The sequence below is a fragment of the Balaenoptera ricei genome, chromosome 5 (genome assembly GCF_028023285.1).
Source record: "Balaenoptera ricei isolate mBalRic1 chromosome 5, mBalRic1.hap2, whole genome shotgun sequence".
Taxonomy (NCBI): Eukaryota; Metazoa; Chordata; class Mammalia; order Artiodactyla; family Balaenopteridae; genus Balaenoptera; species Balaenoptera ricei.
In genome coordinates, this window is record NC_082643.1 from 5,320,331 (window position 1) to 5,340,122 (window position 19,792).

Consider the following 19,792-nt stretch of genomic DNA (forward strand, 5'->3'; position numbering starts at 1 on the left):
AGTAAATCTGGGGATCCAAAAAATGAATTATGGGTTTTGATAAGGCATGGAAACTCCACTCAAAGCTAGAGCTCTAATGTCAATATTCTGTGCTTGTTTGGGAGTAGATGGACATCCAGTGACTAGATAGATACAATGCAAATGAGCAGTTCCAAAAATCGTTCTCCTCCTTATAATATTCCCTTAGTCAAAACAGGCCACGCACTACGTACAGGACATCAGGTTGTCTGAGTTTTTATACATATGAATTAGCTTCAGCACACACTACGTAACAACACTTTTACTGGTACTCATCTGAAATTCAAGTGAATGACCAGTATCTCCTAGGTTGACAGAGTGAATAGAATAGGTTAAAGATGTGAATTCTTACAAAGGAAGACTCCCTTCTTATTAAAAGAATGGGCAGTGACTTTCAAAGCCGCATGAGTTGACACGCGGGATAAGAAGGTGGAATTTGTTCTCAACACGTTCCTTCTGAGTTTGAACTTCCCTGTTGTTTTCTGAATGTGACTGTCTCATTTCTTTCTGAATATTGTTCTCAAGCATCCCTCCTTTCCGCTTTTAATTTGGACCTCATACTCAGTAATAATAAACTGCCAAGAGAAAAAACAAAAACTATATGGACATAAATAATGTTTGGATGGAATGTGACATATATACACTGATAAAAAAATGTTTCACTTAAACAAAGGGTAGATAGGTTGTTTTGACACAGAATGATTTCAGCATATCTGACTATCAGGTACATATGTTAATCTAACATAACATGAGATTTTCTGGCAATGGGGAAAAACATCATTGGGCATTTATCGAATGAACTAGCCACTCATTTCCACTCATTTGGCAAAAGTAAGAACTGTGTCATCTTCATCTTTGGATAGTGCCTTTAAAATGGGTCAGCCACAGGATTAGGTGACAATAAACAATCATCAGCGAACAGTCAAAAAATTATATTTGCTCATGCATACCTATCCATGGTATATATATATGCATATATATTTTCTGTAGATACTTTTATTAATTATAACCTGAAGCCTTTTGACAGGCATGTGACACTTTGAACACTTATAAATTTAATCAAGCATATGTAATATTGTTCATTTCAATTAATTACACTAATGCTTAATTACATTCATCAAAAGCTCATGCATCTCTCTCAATTTTTATTAGCGTTTTCTTCCTTTTTAAGAAAAAAATGTTTCAAAAAGTGAATTAGGGCTTCCCTGGTGGCGCGGTGGTTAAGAGTCTGCCTGTCAGTGCAGGGGACACGGGTTTGAGCCCTGGTCCGGGAAGGTCCCACATGCCACGGAGCAACTAAGCCCATGCGCCACAACTTCTGAGCCTGTGCTCTGGAGCCCACAGGCCACAACTACTGAAGCCCATGCACCTAGAGCCCATGCTCCGCAACAAGAGAAGCCACCGCAATGAGAGGCTTGCGCATCGCAACAAAGAGTAGCCCCCGCTCTCCGCAACTAGAGAAAAGCCCGCGCATAGTAACGGAGACCCAACGCAGCCAAAAATAAATAAATTAAATAAATAAATTTATATTAAAAAAAGTGAATTAAATGTCAAAAACCCTAGAAACATCCACATTAAGCCAATCTATATTCCAGCATGAATGGGAGCCAGATGGATTAAAACATATTGAATAAATTAAATGTTTAAATGAAGAAATATTAGATAGAAAATGTTTGAGCTGCCTCATACTTTCAGATAATTTGCTTACCCAAATAAAGCAGTTTCATTTGTCAAAGTATACCCTCAGCACAATGACTGTTCTCAATAACATTGACTTATAGCTTGCGTATGGAAGTAATAATAAAATGCTATTATCTTAGATATATGTCAAGATAATTGCCCATCCACTTTCTGTTTTTTGAGAGTTATCTGTCAACAGTTCTTTTTTTCCTAAATAAAAATAGTTTGTGTATGACACAAATAGTTACGCATAATGGTGAGTGCTAATTCATCAGAGAGATGGAAAGCCATTGAAACAAAATAGCTATTGTAGACTTATATGCTTTCCAAATACTTTGGAAAGGTGTGTCTTGGCTAACTAGTCTAAACAGATTTCATTATTGTAAGTTTTAACTAAGAGGCACAAATGTAAACTGTATATTAGCATTAGGAAGTTAACCCAAAATATGTAAGAGAATTTCCAGGATTTAGAGATGATTGGGAATCCATTTTGTTCTATACACAAGCTGAGGCAAAAGGTACTCACCAGAAGAGCTCTGGATACAGAGTAGATATGCACAATAAAGCAAAGATAACATAATCATTCTGCCCCTGAGAGAGGGAGAAAATATGGCTTTGGTCTCTTTCTTCCTATGTAATTCTTTCCTGGAAAAATTAAATCCTGGTTCAACTCCATTCCTTATCTTCTCAATGCCTTACTCTAAGCAGCTGACTATATTTGTATCAGTAGAAGAATACACAGCCATGGAAGACTACTCTCACTTTAAATTCATGAGCAAAATGTATCACATGGTTTGTCAGCACTACCCAACACCCTATTACATCCCTTGGTCTTTTCTCTCTCTTTCTTTGTTTATTGTTTCACAAATTTTTTTCTTTGTTCTCAAATCTCTGAACCTTTCTTCTCTGCCACTTTTAACTCATGCTTCCTTTTTATTTCATTAAGAAATTATAAGCACCCAGATGAGAACCACACACATCTATAGTATGAAATATGTCCAGCTACCGGCACCAGAAAGGGCCTGTTTTTTCCCTTCCTTCTTGTTAACGGTTGAAGAATCCGTGCTCTCATCTAAAGCCAAATCTGGCCCTTGTGCACTGGGTCCCATTCTCTCTAGCTGATCCAAAGGCTCTGCTCTGGCAAGGGCTCCTCTTTCTCTTGCCCCAGAAATTTTCCCTTCTCCGTTTCACTACCCCACTTACATGTCTCCCTTCTGATCACCATATATAGAGGTGAGAGACAGAGAGATAGGGAATCTCTATATGGATCTGCTCCTCTTTAGAGAAACATTCTTCCAGTGAGCTTTCTGTACTTCATCTCTCACTTTCTCAGCTCCTGTTTTCTCTCTTACCAACTCTCACCAAAGTCAAGCTTGGACTTAATCTTTCCAGACCTGTGGTCATTTCCCGAACTTCATCGGACTTGACCTCAGCCACATTTATTTCAGCTCACCATTCTGGCCACCATGAAAAACTTTCTTACTTAGCTTCTGTTTATCTACGCTCTCTAAGTTTTCCTGCTATATCGCTGTTAACTATGTGTTTGTCTTCTTTGTTTGCTTTTCTCCACTTTCAGACTGCTGAAGGTTGTTGAAGTACAGCAAGGTTCTATCCTCAGCTCTCTTGCTTCCCAGTGTGCACTCATTCATCCTCTAGTTTATCTCAACCATAGAGTTTTTTGGTCTTGACACTTATAATTCTTAAATGTACGTCTTGTGCTCCAAAATCTTCCTTGATTTGCGACGTGATTCCCTCCAAATTTGTTTCTACATAACTCTCTGGATGATAATCACATGCAAAGCTTCTCACTTTTCCTATTTGGCTTTAATTTTTATTATTATCAGGTTTCAAATGTTCTCTGAAATATCTATAGGAACTCCCTCAGAAAGGATTTTCAAAGTGAAACATAGATCAGACTAATTGAGAATAATTTCCAACTGCATTTTCTAGAACATGTTATCCCCAATTACATACGGTGAATGTAATCAATGGAAAGTTTTTCATTATCTGGTTTTTGCAAAGAAATATCAGAGAGGAAAAATCAACTACATTGAAAAATAATATTTGTAAAAAATGTTCTTCACTTCGTAAGTTGCAGAAATATCACATTTAACATTTGAGAATCAGATAGTAAGAAAATGAACACCATAAGTGTAGGTGTCAGTGAGAGGTAATGACTGATACAATATTTAAACAGCTTCAAGATAGAATCAAAATTATTTGAACTAATAAATTGTTCTCATTTTTTCTGTCATTGTTGAATACTGTGCTCTATTGATAAATATTCATAAATCCATAGAAAACATGAAATAAAATACAAAAATAAAATATTCTTTTTATAACTTGATCCCCAAAAAATGATAAACATAAAAATGTACAAAAACAAGTTAAGACTATCCATGTATTTGAAAGTTAAATTTAGCTCCTATATGTCACAAATAGAGGAAAATTTGACAAAAATTAAATACAATAATAAGTCCACTTAGTCTCTAAATTTATATGGGGGGTGTAGGGGGGTAAAATCACATTGTTATACATCTAATAGATATTCTATTTATAGTATACGGTAAACAAAATAAGCCTATAATAAGTCAGTGAGAAAGGTGACTATGAGACAGATGTTCAATTACAATCAAGAAACTAATAATAAATATGTTTCTAAACTTGAGTTATTTTTTTCTTTAAGTAGTCTTATTTACAATTGGAAAACTTATTACCTTCAATTTGTTTATTATGATCTGACAGATTTGGTTCTGTAATAATTTGACCAGTCTTTTACACAAGACTGATGTAAAACTAAAAGAAATTATGTGTGGCTTCCCAGACTCAAGGGTGAAAATTTATTTCAATCAAGTGTTCACAGTTATTGAAGTTCCAGTCTTTTAAACCCAGTAATTATCTCTTACTAACTTCTTCTTTTGCCCAAGAACTGTGTTAAATACATTATTTAATCCTTACACATACCACAGTGAGAAACGTTGTTCGTAAATAACGTAAAATAGTCACATGGAAATTACTATAAAAAATAAATTTTTAAAAATCAAAGGCAAGTAAGCTATTATGGTATTAGAGACTTAAGTGGAATGATTTGAAGCATACATACACTAAAAGAGAGGCCAGAAGCCCTTGGTTCTTATCCAAGTAGCTTTAACTTACAGTGTGAATGTTGGAATCCATTTAAAAAAATCTTAGGCTTCTTGCCTTCTGGCTTGTTATTATAATGAATTAATAATATCATAGTTGTGAAAGATTTTTTGACATAAATAATACCCAATATTTCTCATTTCTCTCTGATAATATTTTAATACATCTGTTGGGTGGTCCTAACATTTAAATCTTCCTCTTTTGGAGCTTTTCATAGTACATGTAAAATCTATAACATATCTACTATCTATAAATGGAAGACAAACACATACACTATGTAATGTTTACAAAATCCTTTACAGAGTTTTCAAAAATCAGGGGAGAAGTAAACATTTGGTATGATTTTAGTAGCAATTAGTGCATTTACAAGTGTACACCTAACAACGATTCCTAAAGTATGCTATATAGTGGGTTATACATAGGATTCTGCAGGTCACAGTTTGATTAGAGAGGAGAGTGACAACAAAACTATATTCTTAACACTGATTAAAATTTCAGTGCAAAATAGATATGAAAAATGAAACACAACTCAGTTGATTTTGTCATCAAATCAGAAAAAATTAATGTACATCTAATGAAATTCAGGGGACTAATAAAATTGGTTTTGAGGTTGTGGGTACAGGATGCATTCAGAGGAACTGGAACTTCTGAGTGTCAGCATTTTGTCCAAGTTATTAATTTCACCACCAATCTGTAATTCCATTTGGTTAATACTGACTAAAAACAAAATAAAATAGAACAGAACAAACAAACCAACATCTGGGTACCATTTTCCAAAGTTGATATTATCAACATAATTATTTTTCATGAAATGGTAAACAAGTCTGTTTCAACATAAAATAGAAGCTTTACCAACATGCCCTTTCCCCCAAAAAAAGGCAATCTAAAAGCCCAGGTGGATTATCACAGGGCATTTTACTGATCTATTTTAAAATTGGCAGCCCAGTTTTCTAGCCTAAGTTCTAGAAGTTCTGTCTTAAAAAATAATAATAATTAGGAAAGAGAATCAATTAAACATGAAATATGAATGTCTCTCCAGATTATACCAAAGAAAAAGAACACTATGTCAGATCTCATTCAAATAGCACACACATAGCTATAAAGAAACATATTTCCCAAGTTGTTACTCTTTGTGATGCACATTCAGGTGCACAGAACATTTGCATTTATAGCAGTTTTAATCTCAGTGCAGTAAATGCCCAAAGTGTTTCTGTTCAATTGACTTTCTCATAAAAGGTTTAATTCCCTACTTCTCTTGGCAGAGGTTATATCTTGAGTTTCTTACTCCAGCTTACATCTATACTCTGAGTGTGTAAATTCTGCTAGGTGACTCAGTGTCTGACAGACTGACCCAGTGTCAGGGTGAGAGGACCTTTTATTTGTTATGTGTAACCACGTGTATTGCAGCAGTCAGAAAGCCATTTGGGGGTGAGGGATGGGAAATTAAAGCAAAACTCTCATCACAGTGAATAACAAGGCATTATATAAAATGGAAAGTTTGATTCTATGGTAAAGATCATCATAAAGTATTTGATGCCAATAAACAAATACTATAATATTATATATCCTATTGTAGACAGTTTCTTCATAATCAAATAAATGTGAATAGAAATAAATTAGAAAAAAATTTGTGTTCACAGATGTATGTTTTCTCTATAGTTTCAGAAATCATAAATAACTAAAGAAAATTCTTAGTGAATTCATGTCTATGAGTCAGTAGTAGTAAATGTTGAGTATACAACAGAGACATTTAAATATTTAACACAAATAATAAGAAGATATATATAGATGTAGGTTAGATATAAATATAGATATATGTATTGATATAGAGATAAATATAGATATAAATGTTTTTAATCTGGACTCTAGTCTTAATTTTAAAATGATGAATAAATATACAGGCTTAATTATAAATACTAAACATAAATCTGATAAATTTATGATATGTGAAACAAATAGGACTTTGCTTAAAGTTCAAGTCATTAATGAATAATGCAAATCTTCCTTTCTTTAACTTTTTAAAAGTTTTTGTTATTATTTTTTCAGTACTTTAAAAATTAAACTCTTTCATTTTATAATTATACAGTCATCTGCAATTGCAAGAAATAATACAGAGAGATTCCATGCATCCTTTACTCATTTCTACCAATGGTAAGTAACGTTTTGCAAAACTATAGTGCAATATCATAAACAAGATATAGTACAATATCATAAACAGGATACCAACTTTGGCCCTATCCACTGATCTTACTCAGATTTTCTGTTTTACTTCTATCCATTTGTGTGTGGGTATGTGTGTTGTGTTCTAGTCAATTTTACCACACACGTAGGTCCCTGTATTCACCACCCTAGCCAAAAAGATAGGATGATAAAGATCTGCGAATATGTTTAAAATTGATTTTAAGGCATTAGCAATCTTTTAAATCAGAAGTTAACAAACCTTTACTGAAAAGATGCAGATAAAGCATTTTTTAGGCTTTGCAGGCCATACTGTCTCTGTTGTAATGACTCAATTCTCCTTTTGTAGCTCAAAAGCACCCAACAACAATTCCTAAACTAATAGTGTGGCCGTATTCCACTTAAACTTTGCTTAAAAAAATAAGCAGTGACCTGGATTTGGCCTATAGGTTCCAGTTTGTGGATTTCTATAAGGTTTTCATAATCACTTTTTATTATATCTAAAAGTAGAAAAAAAATTTTAAGGAGGAAAACATTCCTGTTATTTTGCTTGTTTTGATGTTTTCTATTTGAAAATATTTAATTAAACATAATTTTTTAGCAGTTCTTGAACATAATATTTTGACTTGCTTCTTCCTTTGGGCCATTATTTGAAACAATATAAACTGCTGAAATTCCACAGAAAGAATAATCCACAAGCACAAGAGTTAATTTTAGCCATCACACTATTAGGCCTTCAGCTCCATAGAATCTTCTTTTATGTCCAAAATTTGGCCAATTGCACACTAATAAGACAAGCAATTTATCATTTTATTATATATTATTTACTTCCTTCCTGCTGAAATAAAATCCTCTTATGAGATACATATATATTTATATTAGGTAAAACACCAAAATAAATAAACAAACAGAAGACCCACAAATTCTGAGACCTGGGAAATGTGTTAACCCCTGGTAACTCACCCAGTTAATATAAATTAAATTGTAATACTATGTATGATGACAAAGTATTTTGGAAGCAATCATAGATCTAATAAATATGCTTAGTATGTCTGAAGGACAAAAGATTTTTAAACCATTGTTTCATGAAGTAACTCATAAGGAAGGCAACATTACACGCTATATCCAGTTCATTTATTTCCACGCTGATTTGCATACTGCATTGCATTATGCCTAAGCCTCCAGCAATAAAGCAGAACATTAAATACTCCAGATTTTTTTCCTCACATGATAATTATCGTATATTTCCATATAATCAATCGGCTGGGCCAAACCTCAACTTTAGAATATAATTCTAAGTTAATCGCATATTATTTGCATAGTTTTATGATACTATACATCAATGGAATAGTAAAAATTTCACTTACCATTTCAGGTCAAAATGACAGAAAAATATTATTTTATGAGTATTAAAGCACAATGTTAATACAGTTAATTTTAGCTATTTATAAGATAGATTAGATAGAAGAGGATAAGAAACAGAACTTGAAACCAAAGCATCTGTTATTCTTTCGGTAAAAGAAAATAATCTAATGTTATCAATTTCTTCAATACGTATAATCAAGGTGCACAGATTCACCCTGGTAAAGAAACTATTCTTGTAATTTATCTCATTTATATCAAAGGGCTTCTAGTAGCCACAATGACTACAGAGCCTTCCATCTTAATTCATTTGAAAAGCTGTGTGTCTTTTTTTAAATCGCCTTGGAAATAATACTTTATTCTACCAAGTTTGAAAAAGAAAATTTAATCGGTGGGCAAATGAACAACATTTTACGTTACCATACATTTAAGCTAAGAATTAAAATATCACATGAGCTTTTAAGTGTAAAAATACTTCAGCAACATTCTGAGAGCTAGGGATGTAGAAACAATTGAAGGTTAGAAATCAAGCTGATCACTGACCTGTTTGAATGATGGACGTTCTATATACTTAACACTTTATAATTTCAGTCTGTGTTATGACTATTAATAAAAAAATATTCTTTCCAGCATAAATAAATAAACAAGAAATAAGTTTATAAATAAATCAAAGGCATTAAAGATGTTTAATGATTTATTTATCCAGCATGTTAAAACAATTTGTCAAATTACTAATTCAGCAGTACTTTTCCATAAACAGTTACCACTGATTTTGAGCACCATGGAAGTAAATACTGCTAACTTTTAAATTTTAAATTATTGTCATCTCAGATTTACTAATTGGGTTTAGCATGAGTTCATAGTTATTTCAGTGGGCATTTACAGGTTCCATATAATTTGAATTATGTGGTACTAGATGAAGGTATCGTTTTTAATCAGGAAGAAGTGAGATGTTCTCACAGCATGGCTTGGCACTCATTCTTCTCCCAATTTCACTCCAGGTACATTTCAATGGGTGGAATTGGCTTGTTGACTGAATTGGCCACTCTGTGTCCCTAAGAAAACTGCCATGATTGGGAAGCCATATGGTGCAATGCTGTAAGCTATATTAAATTCTGAGTCATATTTTGGCCAGCTTTGTTCTCATGACTGAGATTCAGAATTGTATCCATGTAAATTTCTATCCACTTGCTGATCACAAGTGTCATTAAGCTCACATTTTTTTCTTTATTTTTTTAGACACTTGCTATATAAAGTGGTGCTAGAGTTTAAACTTAAAGGCACTAGTTGAGAAGATGGAAGAAACAGAGGGGTGACACTTTAGGCTCACCCTGTATTTACCTTTGAAGAAGCAGTCTTCATTGTGGACAATGGTAATCTTGTGTTTTTTCAGGCAAGCAGCTCTGTGCACCTCACAGTGGTTTTCATAGAATTCTCCATCAGATCCACACACAGGTTTGTAGTGCCGATTGCAAAGGTCCATGCAGGCACATTCCGCTTGCCCTGTCTCTCTACTGAGAACACAGTGCCTTCCCAAACCACAGTATTTGTTTTCACAAGATCCCAAAGGGCCATCCTGGATCAGGAATCCTGAGGACAAAGAATAGAAAATCACTTGGATTCATATGTCCAAATAAAATGATGATGTTAAAGTTTAAAAGGAAAAGGAAAAAAGTAATCTAAGAGAAATATAATTTAATCAGAGTTCAGTTGTTCTCAGTGGAGAAGGGACTTGTATTAGAACCAGCAGGTGAACTTTTTCAAAATACCCTTGACATATTCCCCTTCTTTCCCATTTCTCCTTGAATTCTCACCTCCCTACTCAATGAGTATTACAGTCCTTAAGGACAAGGGCTCTAAAGTTAAACTGCCTGAACTCAAATTCTCTACCAATTATTAGCTTTATGTCCTTGGATAAATTGTTTCTCTGTGCTAAGTTGTCCTATCTGTAATACGAGGTTGATAGTATAGATGATCTCCTACAGTTGTAAGGAATAGTACATATACTGGTCCACAGAAAGCACAGCCTTGGCACATATCAAATGTTTAACAAATGTCAACCTTTACATTAGCAGAATTCTGGTAGGAGAAAAGAAATGTATGCATATAATGTAGGAAATAGGAGAGAATAGGAATAAGAAACAGTGTCTTGAAAACTTCTTTCTGGGTTCCAACATCTGATCCTTTCTTGTTTTGACCTTTGCCACTTGGCAATTACTGATTAATTTCATGACTAAATGAACAAATCATGAAGAATTTGATTGTCTTGTTACTTGTTCAGTCTAACAATCTACATTTGCATCAGAAAAGTATAGGTGGATCTAGCAGTCTTGTACTAAAACCAAACAGTAACTTCAATACTCAGGCTTTTATAGGTAAATCTGGCTTTTCTTCTTTGAGAACATTATCTGACTGAAAAGTAAAAAATGTCAGTAAACTGTACATACATACATACATATATAAATATATATAAATATATATATAGAGAGAGAGAGAGAGAGAAAGAGAGAGAGAGAGAGAGAGGAATATATATACATGTATCTCAAGGAATAATATATATTCATATATATACACATGCATAAATGTGTGTGTACATATATTTACCATTGGTGACACTTATATACTGCAAAAAAATAAAGTTTTGAGAGGTTATATACTTAAATTACAGTAATTTTATTAGATACTTAGTGTATATTTTCAGCTGGTTGGTTTAAAACCATCTCCCTACATGATTGCATCATAATGATTAAGAACATGGTTTCTGATCCAGAGTTTAAATCATAGCTCCACCAGTTACAAACTTCAGGACCTTGGGTGGGTATCTAACATATCTATAACTTAGTTTCCTCATCTGTAAAATAGGACTAATAGTATATATCCTCAAATGTTTATCAAGATTAAAGGGTTTGTGAGGGAGAGATCAAGATGGCAGAGTAGAAGGAGGCTGGGCTCAACTCCCTTCACAAACACATCAAACTACAAATCCTTGTAGAGTGACACTCACTGAAATCTACCTGGGACTAACACAACAGGTCTTCTACACCAAGGCTATAAATAAAGATCCACAGAGCATCTGATAGGAAGGGAGAAAAGTGATCAGGCATGAACCCACACCCCTTGCAAGGGACACAGAAGAGGAATGAATATCACAGGCCTGGAGATTCTCCCTGGGAGCAAGGGATTCAAGCTACATATTAGGTGCCCCAGCCTGGGGTGTCCAACACCAGGAAGGTGAGCCCTCTTAGCTGGTTTGAAAACCAGTGGGGCTTACCAGAGGGCTGTAATAACCCCAAACTCCATTCTTAAAAGAGCACACACACAGACTTACTCCCAGTCACATCATGGAGGCAGAAGACTGAAATTCCCTGGGGCTCTGGCCAGCCTGCCAGGACGTGCTCTGCACACATCCAGCCTGCAAGGCCTCCTGCTCCAGCCCATCTTGCTCCGGTGCTACTCGCCACTAAGGCAGAGGCTGTCATCGCCAATGAGACTGCACACATTTGGAGGGAATGGAGCTGGCTGAGACCCCAGCCCAGCCTCTGTCCAGTGTGGAGGTAGACATTGCCAGCTCATGAGTCCCTGGGCACACTTGAGAGTGGACAGGGTCAGTTCAGTGGTGTGGCACCACCTCTGCAGCACCAAGCCAGCCTCTAAAGACAGTGGGCACACCAGGGGGGAAAGTGAAACCAGCACAGAAGTGCAGCCCCAAGTACTCAAGCCCTGGCTACATCCCAAATCAAGGTGGAGACTGCCAACACACCTGGGAGAAAGCCAAATACCTCAGGGCTCTTGCTCTAGCCCCTCAAGCCTCAACTCTGCCCCAGATAGGGCAGTAATGGTTATTGAGCATAGACGATGCCCTGACCTTCACCTGGCTCTGGTTGTGGCCCAGCTACACCAGTGCTACCACCCACCAAAGCAGGACACACAAGGGAAGGACACAGCCTGTACTCTCTTCAGATCCAGCTCTCCCACCAGAGCCACTGAACATACGTAGAGTGTATAGGGACACTCCCACACAAGGACACACCATCAAGCCTGGGATAGGCAACTGTTTCACCCAGTTTCATAGAGAAAAAGAAAGTTAAACAGAATGAGAAGACAGAGGAATGTATTCCAAATGAAAGAATAACAGCAGTCATCAATACACTACTGACAACTCTAAGTCCAGGACTGGATGACTTCACAGGAGAATTCTACTGAACATGTAAAAAATAGTTAGTACTTATCTTTCTCAAACTATTCCAAAAAAGTGAAGAGGAGGGAACACTCCCAGATTCAGTCTGGGAGGCCACCATTACCCTGATACCATGACAAAATGAAAATTACATGCCAATATTCCTGAAGAATATAGATTGAACAATCCTCAACAAAATAAAAACAAACTCAGTTCAACAATATATGAAAAGGGTCATCCACTATGATCAAGTGGGATTTATTTCAAGGATGCAAGGTTGGTTCATAACTGCAAATCAATGTGATACACCATGTTAAAAGTACAAAGGATAAAAAGCACATAATCATCTTGATAGACGCAAAAAAAGCATTTTATCAAATTCAACACACATTTGTCCTAAAAATTCTCAACAAAGTGGTATAGAATAAATATTTCTTAAGCATAATAAAGACCATTATGACAAAGCCACAGCTAGCATCATACTCACTGTTAAAACCTGAAAGTTTTTCCTCTAAAATCAGGAACAAGACAAGGATAGCCACTCTCACCATTTCTATTTAACATATTATTTGAAGTCCTAGCCACCAAAATCAAACAAGAAAAAGAATGAAAAGGCATCCAAAGTGAAAGGGAAGACATAAAACTGTCACTATTTGCAGAGGATAGGATACTATAATAGAAAATCCTATGGTCTCCACCAAAAAACTATTAGAACTAATAAATGAATCCAGTAAAGCTGCAAGATACAAGATAAATATACAGAAATCTGTTGCTTTTTATTCACTAGTAATAAACTATCAAAAAGAGAAAACAAGAAAATAGTCCCATTTACAATAATATTAAAATGAATAAAATACATAGGAATAAACTTAAAGGAAGGAGGTGAAGACCTACACTCTGAAAACTATGAGACAATGATGAAGGAAACTGAAGATGATACAGTGAAATTGAAAGATATCCTGTGTTCATGTATTGGAAGAATTAATACTGTTGAAGTGTCCATAAAGCAATCAACAAATTTAGTGCAATCCTTATCAATATACCCATGACTTTTTTCACAGAACTAGAACAAACAATCCTAAAATTTATATGGAAGCACAAATGACCCCAAATATCCAAAGCAATCTTGAGAAAAAAGAACAAGACTGGAGGTATCACACCACCTGACTTCAGACACTACAAAACTAAAGTGATCAGAACACTATGGCACTGGCACAAAAACAGACACATAGGTCAATGGAACAGAACAGAGAGCCCAGAAACAAACTCATGCACATGTGGTCAATTAAACTATATCAAAGGAAGCAAAAATATATAATGGGGAAAATACAGTCTCTTCAATACCTGGTGATGGAAAATTGGAACTCTACATGTAGAAGAATGGCATTAGAACATTTTCTCTCACCTTATACAAAAATAAACCCAAAATGGATTAAAAACCTAAATGTAAGATAGGAAACCATAAAACTCCTAGGGCAAAAAAAAGGAAGCACACTCTTTCACATACATATTAGCAATAGTTTTTTAGATCTCTCTCTTCATGCAAGGGAAACAAAAGCAAAAATAAACAAATGGCACCTAATTAAATGTAAAAGTTTTTTCACAGCGAAGAAAACCATCAACAAAATGAAACAACCACCAACTGAATGGAAGAAGATATTTGCAAAGGATATGGCCAATAAGGGATTAATATCCAAAATATATAAACACCTCATGCAACTCAATATCAAAAAAATAAACAATCCAGTTAAAAAATGGGCAGAAGACCTGATAGACATTTTTCCAAAGACATACAGATGGCCAAGAGAACATGAAAAAATGTTCAACATCACTAATCATGAGGAAAATGAAAATCAAAACCAAAATGAGATATCACCTCACACCTGCCAGAATGGTTATTGTCAACAACACAGCAAATAATAAATGTTGTGAGATGTGGAGAAAAAAGAATAGTTTGCCCCAGCAATTCTACTCCTGGGTATATATCCAGGGAAAATGAAAAAAAAACTAATTCAAAAAGACACATGCGGGCTTCCCTGGTGGTGAAGTGGTTGAGAGTCTGCCTGCCAATGCAGGGGACACGGGTTCGAGCCCTGGTCTGGGAAGATCCCACATGCCGTGGAGCAACTAAGCCCGTGCGCCACAACTACTGAGCCTGCACGTCTGGAGCCATGCTCCGCAACGAGAGGCCGCAACAGTGAGAGGCCCGTGCACCGCAATGAAAAGTGGCCCCCGCTCGCCACAACTGGAGAAAGCCCTCGCACAGAAATGGAGAACCAACACAGTCAAAAATAAATAAATAAATTTATAAATTAAAAAAAAAAAAAAAAGACACATGCACCCCAATGTTCAGAGCAGCACTATTTACAACAGCCAAGATATGGAAGCAACCTCAGTGTCCATCAACAGATGAATGGATAAAGAAGATGTGGTGTATATACACAATGGAATATTACTCAGCCATAAAAAGAATAAAATTTTGCTATTTGCAGCAACGTGGATAGACCTGAAGAGTATTATGCTTAGTGAAGTAAGTCAGACAGAGAAAGAAGAATGTTTTATGTTTTCATTTATATGTAGAATCTAAAAAATAAAACAAACTCATGAATATAACAAAACAGAAACAGACCCATAGACAAGTGAACAAACTAGTAGTTATCAGTGCGGAGAGGGGTGGAGAAGGAAGCAAATTAGAGGAAGGAGAGTAAGAGGTACACACTGCTAGGTAGAATATAAGTAAGATACAGGATGTAATGTACAGCACACGGAATATAGCCAATATTCTATAATAACTTTAAATGTAGTATAACCTATAAAAATATCTAATGACAGTGCTGTACACCTGAGACTAATATAACATTGTAAATCACCTATACTTCATTTGAAAACAAAATTAAAAGTCTTGGCACATGTAAAACTCCATTTAAATGTTAGTTATTATTATTATTATTACTTTTTTAAGTAACTAATTTTCATAAGAACAAATATACAAATAAAAAAGTATTTAAATAATCAATTTGTTTTTATAAATAAAACCCATTAGGCATTTTGATTTTCATATAATGCATGTATTTCAAAGTAGAATTTAGAAAAATTGAAATAAAAAAAAGACCAAGACTATCAATAGTATAATTTAAAAAATAATTTATATTTTTTATAGAACTGCAAATTGGAACAACTGTTCTTCAAAGCAACTTAAAATTATTTGCACTCTGATACCATATTATAATCTTTGTGAAAACATTCTAAAACATTTAGAACAAAAAATAAGAAAAAAGACAATAAAATTTATTGAATCAATCTTTCCAACGTAGTGTTACTTTAAATAATTGATAATTACTATGAAATATTTAGTAGATTTTGGAAAATATATTTAATGCAGTATTTCTTGAAGTGTGTCACTTTAGAATGGCCTACAGAAGTTTTATAGCATAGATTCAGCCTTCACTTTACCCGAGAGTTTCTGACTCAGTAGATCTGAGATTGAACCCCAAATTTATATTTCTAATTTCCCAAGTGATGATGTTATTTTGGTTTCTGGTATCAAACTTTTGGGCCTTTGACTTAATGTAATCCTAATTGCTAATTAAAATAAATACGACAAAAACAAAAAGACTAGGTAAACAATTATGAAATATTCTTAAGTGGAAAAGTGAGAACTTTATGTTATGGTTAAAACCAGATAAAATCAAGCGAGTATTTGAATGAAACTAAGAAAGGATATGGAAAAATGAACACAATTGATTAGCTAATTGGATATGATATTGGGCAAATTTTTCTACTTTTACATAATTGCTTTTTTAGTGTTCAATACAATACAGTAATAAAAGAAATTCTATAATTGTGTCAATTACAACTGTAAAATAATGACTGATTTCATTTTGGAAAATCCTTTTCTTCATTTTTCTACTGATGCCTATTGTTGATCTTATGTTTATAGGGTCCAAAGTGGGGCTGCCAGTATAGCACAGGGATTTGACTCATATAGTTGTATTTTGTACAGTTTTATATCTTATATTTTCCTTATTTCCTTAATATCTTACTAACAACTAGTTTCTTGCTATCAAATAGTTTAAAATTTATGAATGGAGTATTTTATTTTATTTTTTTATTGTCTAAGAATGAGTTTAAGGTCAACTGGGTCAAGAGATTATTTTATGTTTTGGTCATAAACTGAGGTGGCTAACCAAATCAGTACAATTTCTAAAAAAGAAGGAGTGCTCTGCTATAAAATGAGGTCATTTATGGTATATTTAGGTCAATGAGTATCTTTCCTTGATTCTCTCTTTTTCAATTTTTCCTCTCTTTGCTTGTACTCCAGTTCAGAGATTTGTATTAGAATGGCCAATAAGCCATTTTCTAGAAGTTAATGAACTATTTTACACTAGCTAGAAGCCGTGTGTTGCATATAGCTGCTACGATTAAAGGAAATTTAATTAATTCATATGCAATCCAAAAGAAAGCTCATATTATGTAAATGAATAACTAGAACATATCCTTTCTGACAGTAATTATCCATGACTAATGCTGAACTTAAGTATCAGCTGAGATTAACTCAATTTAATCTGATCAACATGTCAAAGCTTTCTTTTAAGTATACTCAGTTAGATAACACACTAAATGAATTTTAATCAAGAACTTCTATCTTGCTATCTCACAACTTGATAAAATAACATGTGTTCCCACAAAAGTACTATGTATTTAACAAGCACATTATTTTATAACTTCTATGCCTTCAGGGCATTACAAATATTCCTCAGATTTAAAATAAACAAAGAACTGAAACGAAAGACGAAAGACACCAAGTCATAAAACAAAATCATTCTATATAATTCTAAAGATAGTCTTCTCAGATTCTCAATGATTATGCAATTCTCTTCATGTGGTTTATTTATATATACTTTATCAAATAGGTACTTCATATAGAGTGGATCTAATTTGAAATAAACTTTAATAAAATGTATTATTTTTATGTGCAAGGTACTATACTAGATACTACAGATCAAAAGAGCAGTCACTGATACTTTTTCTAGTGGCTTAAAAAGGGCATAAGGCAGGCTTTGGGATGAAGGAGAGAGTTAAAAGTTTAGGGACATATTTAGGAGCACAAAGGAGCATGAGATGAATAATATCAGGTAAGACCTCACAAATATTATATCATGTCATGGTTGAGGTTATGTTCCAGGAATGGGTTAGGAGTTCAGAAGGCTAATATATGGAATAGACAAGGTATGAATTAAAGATTGATGTTGGATATAAAACAGTAACAGCAGAGGGAAGAAAGAACCAGATTTTGACAAGCTAACTACCTCTAATGATAATAGTGGAACATAAACAAAATTAATTAGAGTGCCAAATTATTTGAGGTGTTAATTTTCTCATAAAAATGCATAATGTTTTGATAAAAAATGTAAGTATTATGTTAACTTTGATTTGTTAAAAAGAACAACAGATTTTGGGGAAGAGAATAGGATTACAGTCTTTGCATTTCCATTACCTATTGGACTGACCTCAGCTGGGTTGCAATCTCTTTGGGTCAGATGTTTAAATGGTAAGAGAAAAGGAAACTGATAAATCATCTTTAGATTCACTCTCATCTGAATAAAATCCTTTCATTTAAGAGTGCTTGACAAAACAGTTTCTAATAAAAGGTAATGTCTGAGAATATATTTAGGAATCTTTCTCTAGAGTGCCTAATAAGTAAACTTCACCTGCAGGAAACAATCATATACTCATAATTCTCTACTTTAAACAATATTTATGTACTCTAGAAATAGCATCAGAGACCTCCAAGATGGAGGAAGAGTAAGACGTGGAGATCATCTTCCTCCCCACAGATACATCAAAACTACATCTACATGTGGAACAACTCCTACAGAACACCTACTGAATGCTGGCAGAAGAGCTCAGACCTCCCCAAAGGCAAGAAACTCCCCACATACCTGGGTAGGGCAAAAGAAAAAAGAAACAACAGAGACAAAAGAATAGGGACAGGACGTGTACCTCTTGGAGGGAGATGTGAAGGAGGAAAAGCTTCTGCACACTAGGAAGCCCCTTCAGTGGCAGAAACAGGAGACCGGAAGGGGGGAAGCTTTGGAGCCATGGAGGAGAGCGCAGCCACAGGGGTGCGGAGGGCAAAGCGGAGAGATTCCCGCACAGAGGATCAGTGCCAACCAGCACTCACCAGCCCGAGAGGCTTGTCTGCTCACCCGCTGGGGGGGTGGGGTCTGGGAACAGAGGCTCTGGCTTCGGAGGTCAGACCCCAGGGAGAGGACTGGGGTTGGCTGTGTGAACACAGCCTGAGGAGGCTAGTGTGCCACAGCTGGTAGGAGGGAGTCTGGGAAAAAGCTGACCTGCTGGAGAAGCAAGAGACCATGGTTTCGGGGTGCACGAGGAGAGAGGCTTCCTGCTCCATGTGCCCACAGATGGCAGAGTGCCACCTAAGTGAGCTCCAGAGATGGGCACAAGCTGTGGCTATCATGTCGGACCCCAGAGATGGGCACAGACCACTACTGCTGCCGCTGCTACCACCAAGAAACCTGTGTGCGAGCCCAGGTCACTACCCACACCCCCCAGGGAGCCTGTGCAGCCCGCCATCTCCAGGGGCCCGTGATCCAGGGACAACTTCCCCAGGAGAACACACAGCGTGCCTCAGGCTGGTGCAATCTCACACCAGCCTCTGCCGCCCCAGGCTCTCCCCACATTCCAAATATGACTACCGTACCCTTCCCTCTCCCCAGCCTGAGTGAGCAACAGAGCCCTAATCAGCTGCTGCTTTAACCCCCTCCTGTTTAGGCAGGGAACAGATGCATTAAGGCAGCCTACATGCAGAGGTGGGGCCAAAACCAAACCTGAACACCAGGAGCTGTACAAGCAAAGAAGAGAAAGGGAAATTTCCCTGTGCAGCCTCAGAAGCAGCAGATTAAATCCCCACAATTGGTTTGATTAACCCTGCATCTGTGAAATACCTGAATAGACAAAAAATATTCCCAAAATTGAGGCGGTGGACTTTGGGAGCAACTGTAGACTTGGGGTTTGCTTTCTGTGTTTTATTTGTTTTTGGTTTTATGTGTATCTTAGTGCAGATTTTAGTTGTTGTTTTCATTGGTGGGTTTGTTTATTGGTTTGGTTGCCTCTTTCTTTTTTTCTTTTTCTTTTTTCTCTTTTTGTGATTGTGTGTGTGTGTTCCTTTGTGAGATTTTGTCAGTTTAGTTTTGCATTTACCATTTGCCT

General features: G+C 35.5%; 1 protein-coding gene across 3 annotated transcripts in view; it reads right to left on the bottom strand.

Moving 5' to 3' along the window:
- The window catches only part of FSTL5 (follistatin like 5), a 708,623-nt gene that overhangs the window by 490,237 nt on the left and 198,594 nt on the right, over positions 1-19,792 (bottom strand). For all 3 annotated transcript variants that reach the window (XM_059923874.1, XM_059923877.1, XM_059923875.1), the window contains exon 3: positions 9,724-9,972. In XM_059923874.1, the coding sequence (XP_059779857.1) occupies positions 9,724-9,972 (249 nt within the window). The remainder of the gene's footprint in view (positions 1-9,723; positions 9,973-19,792) is intronic.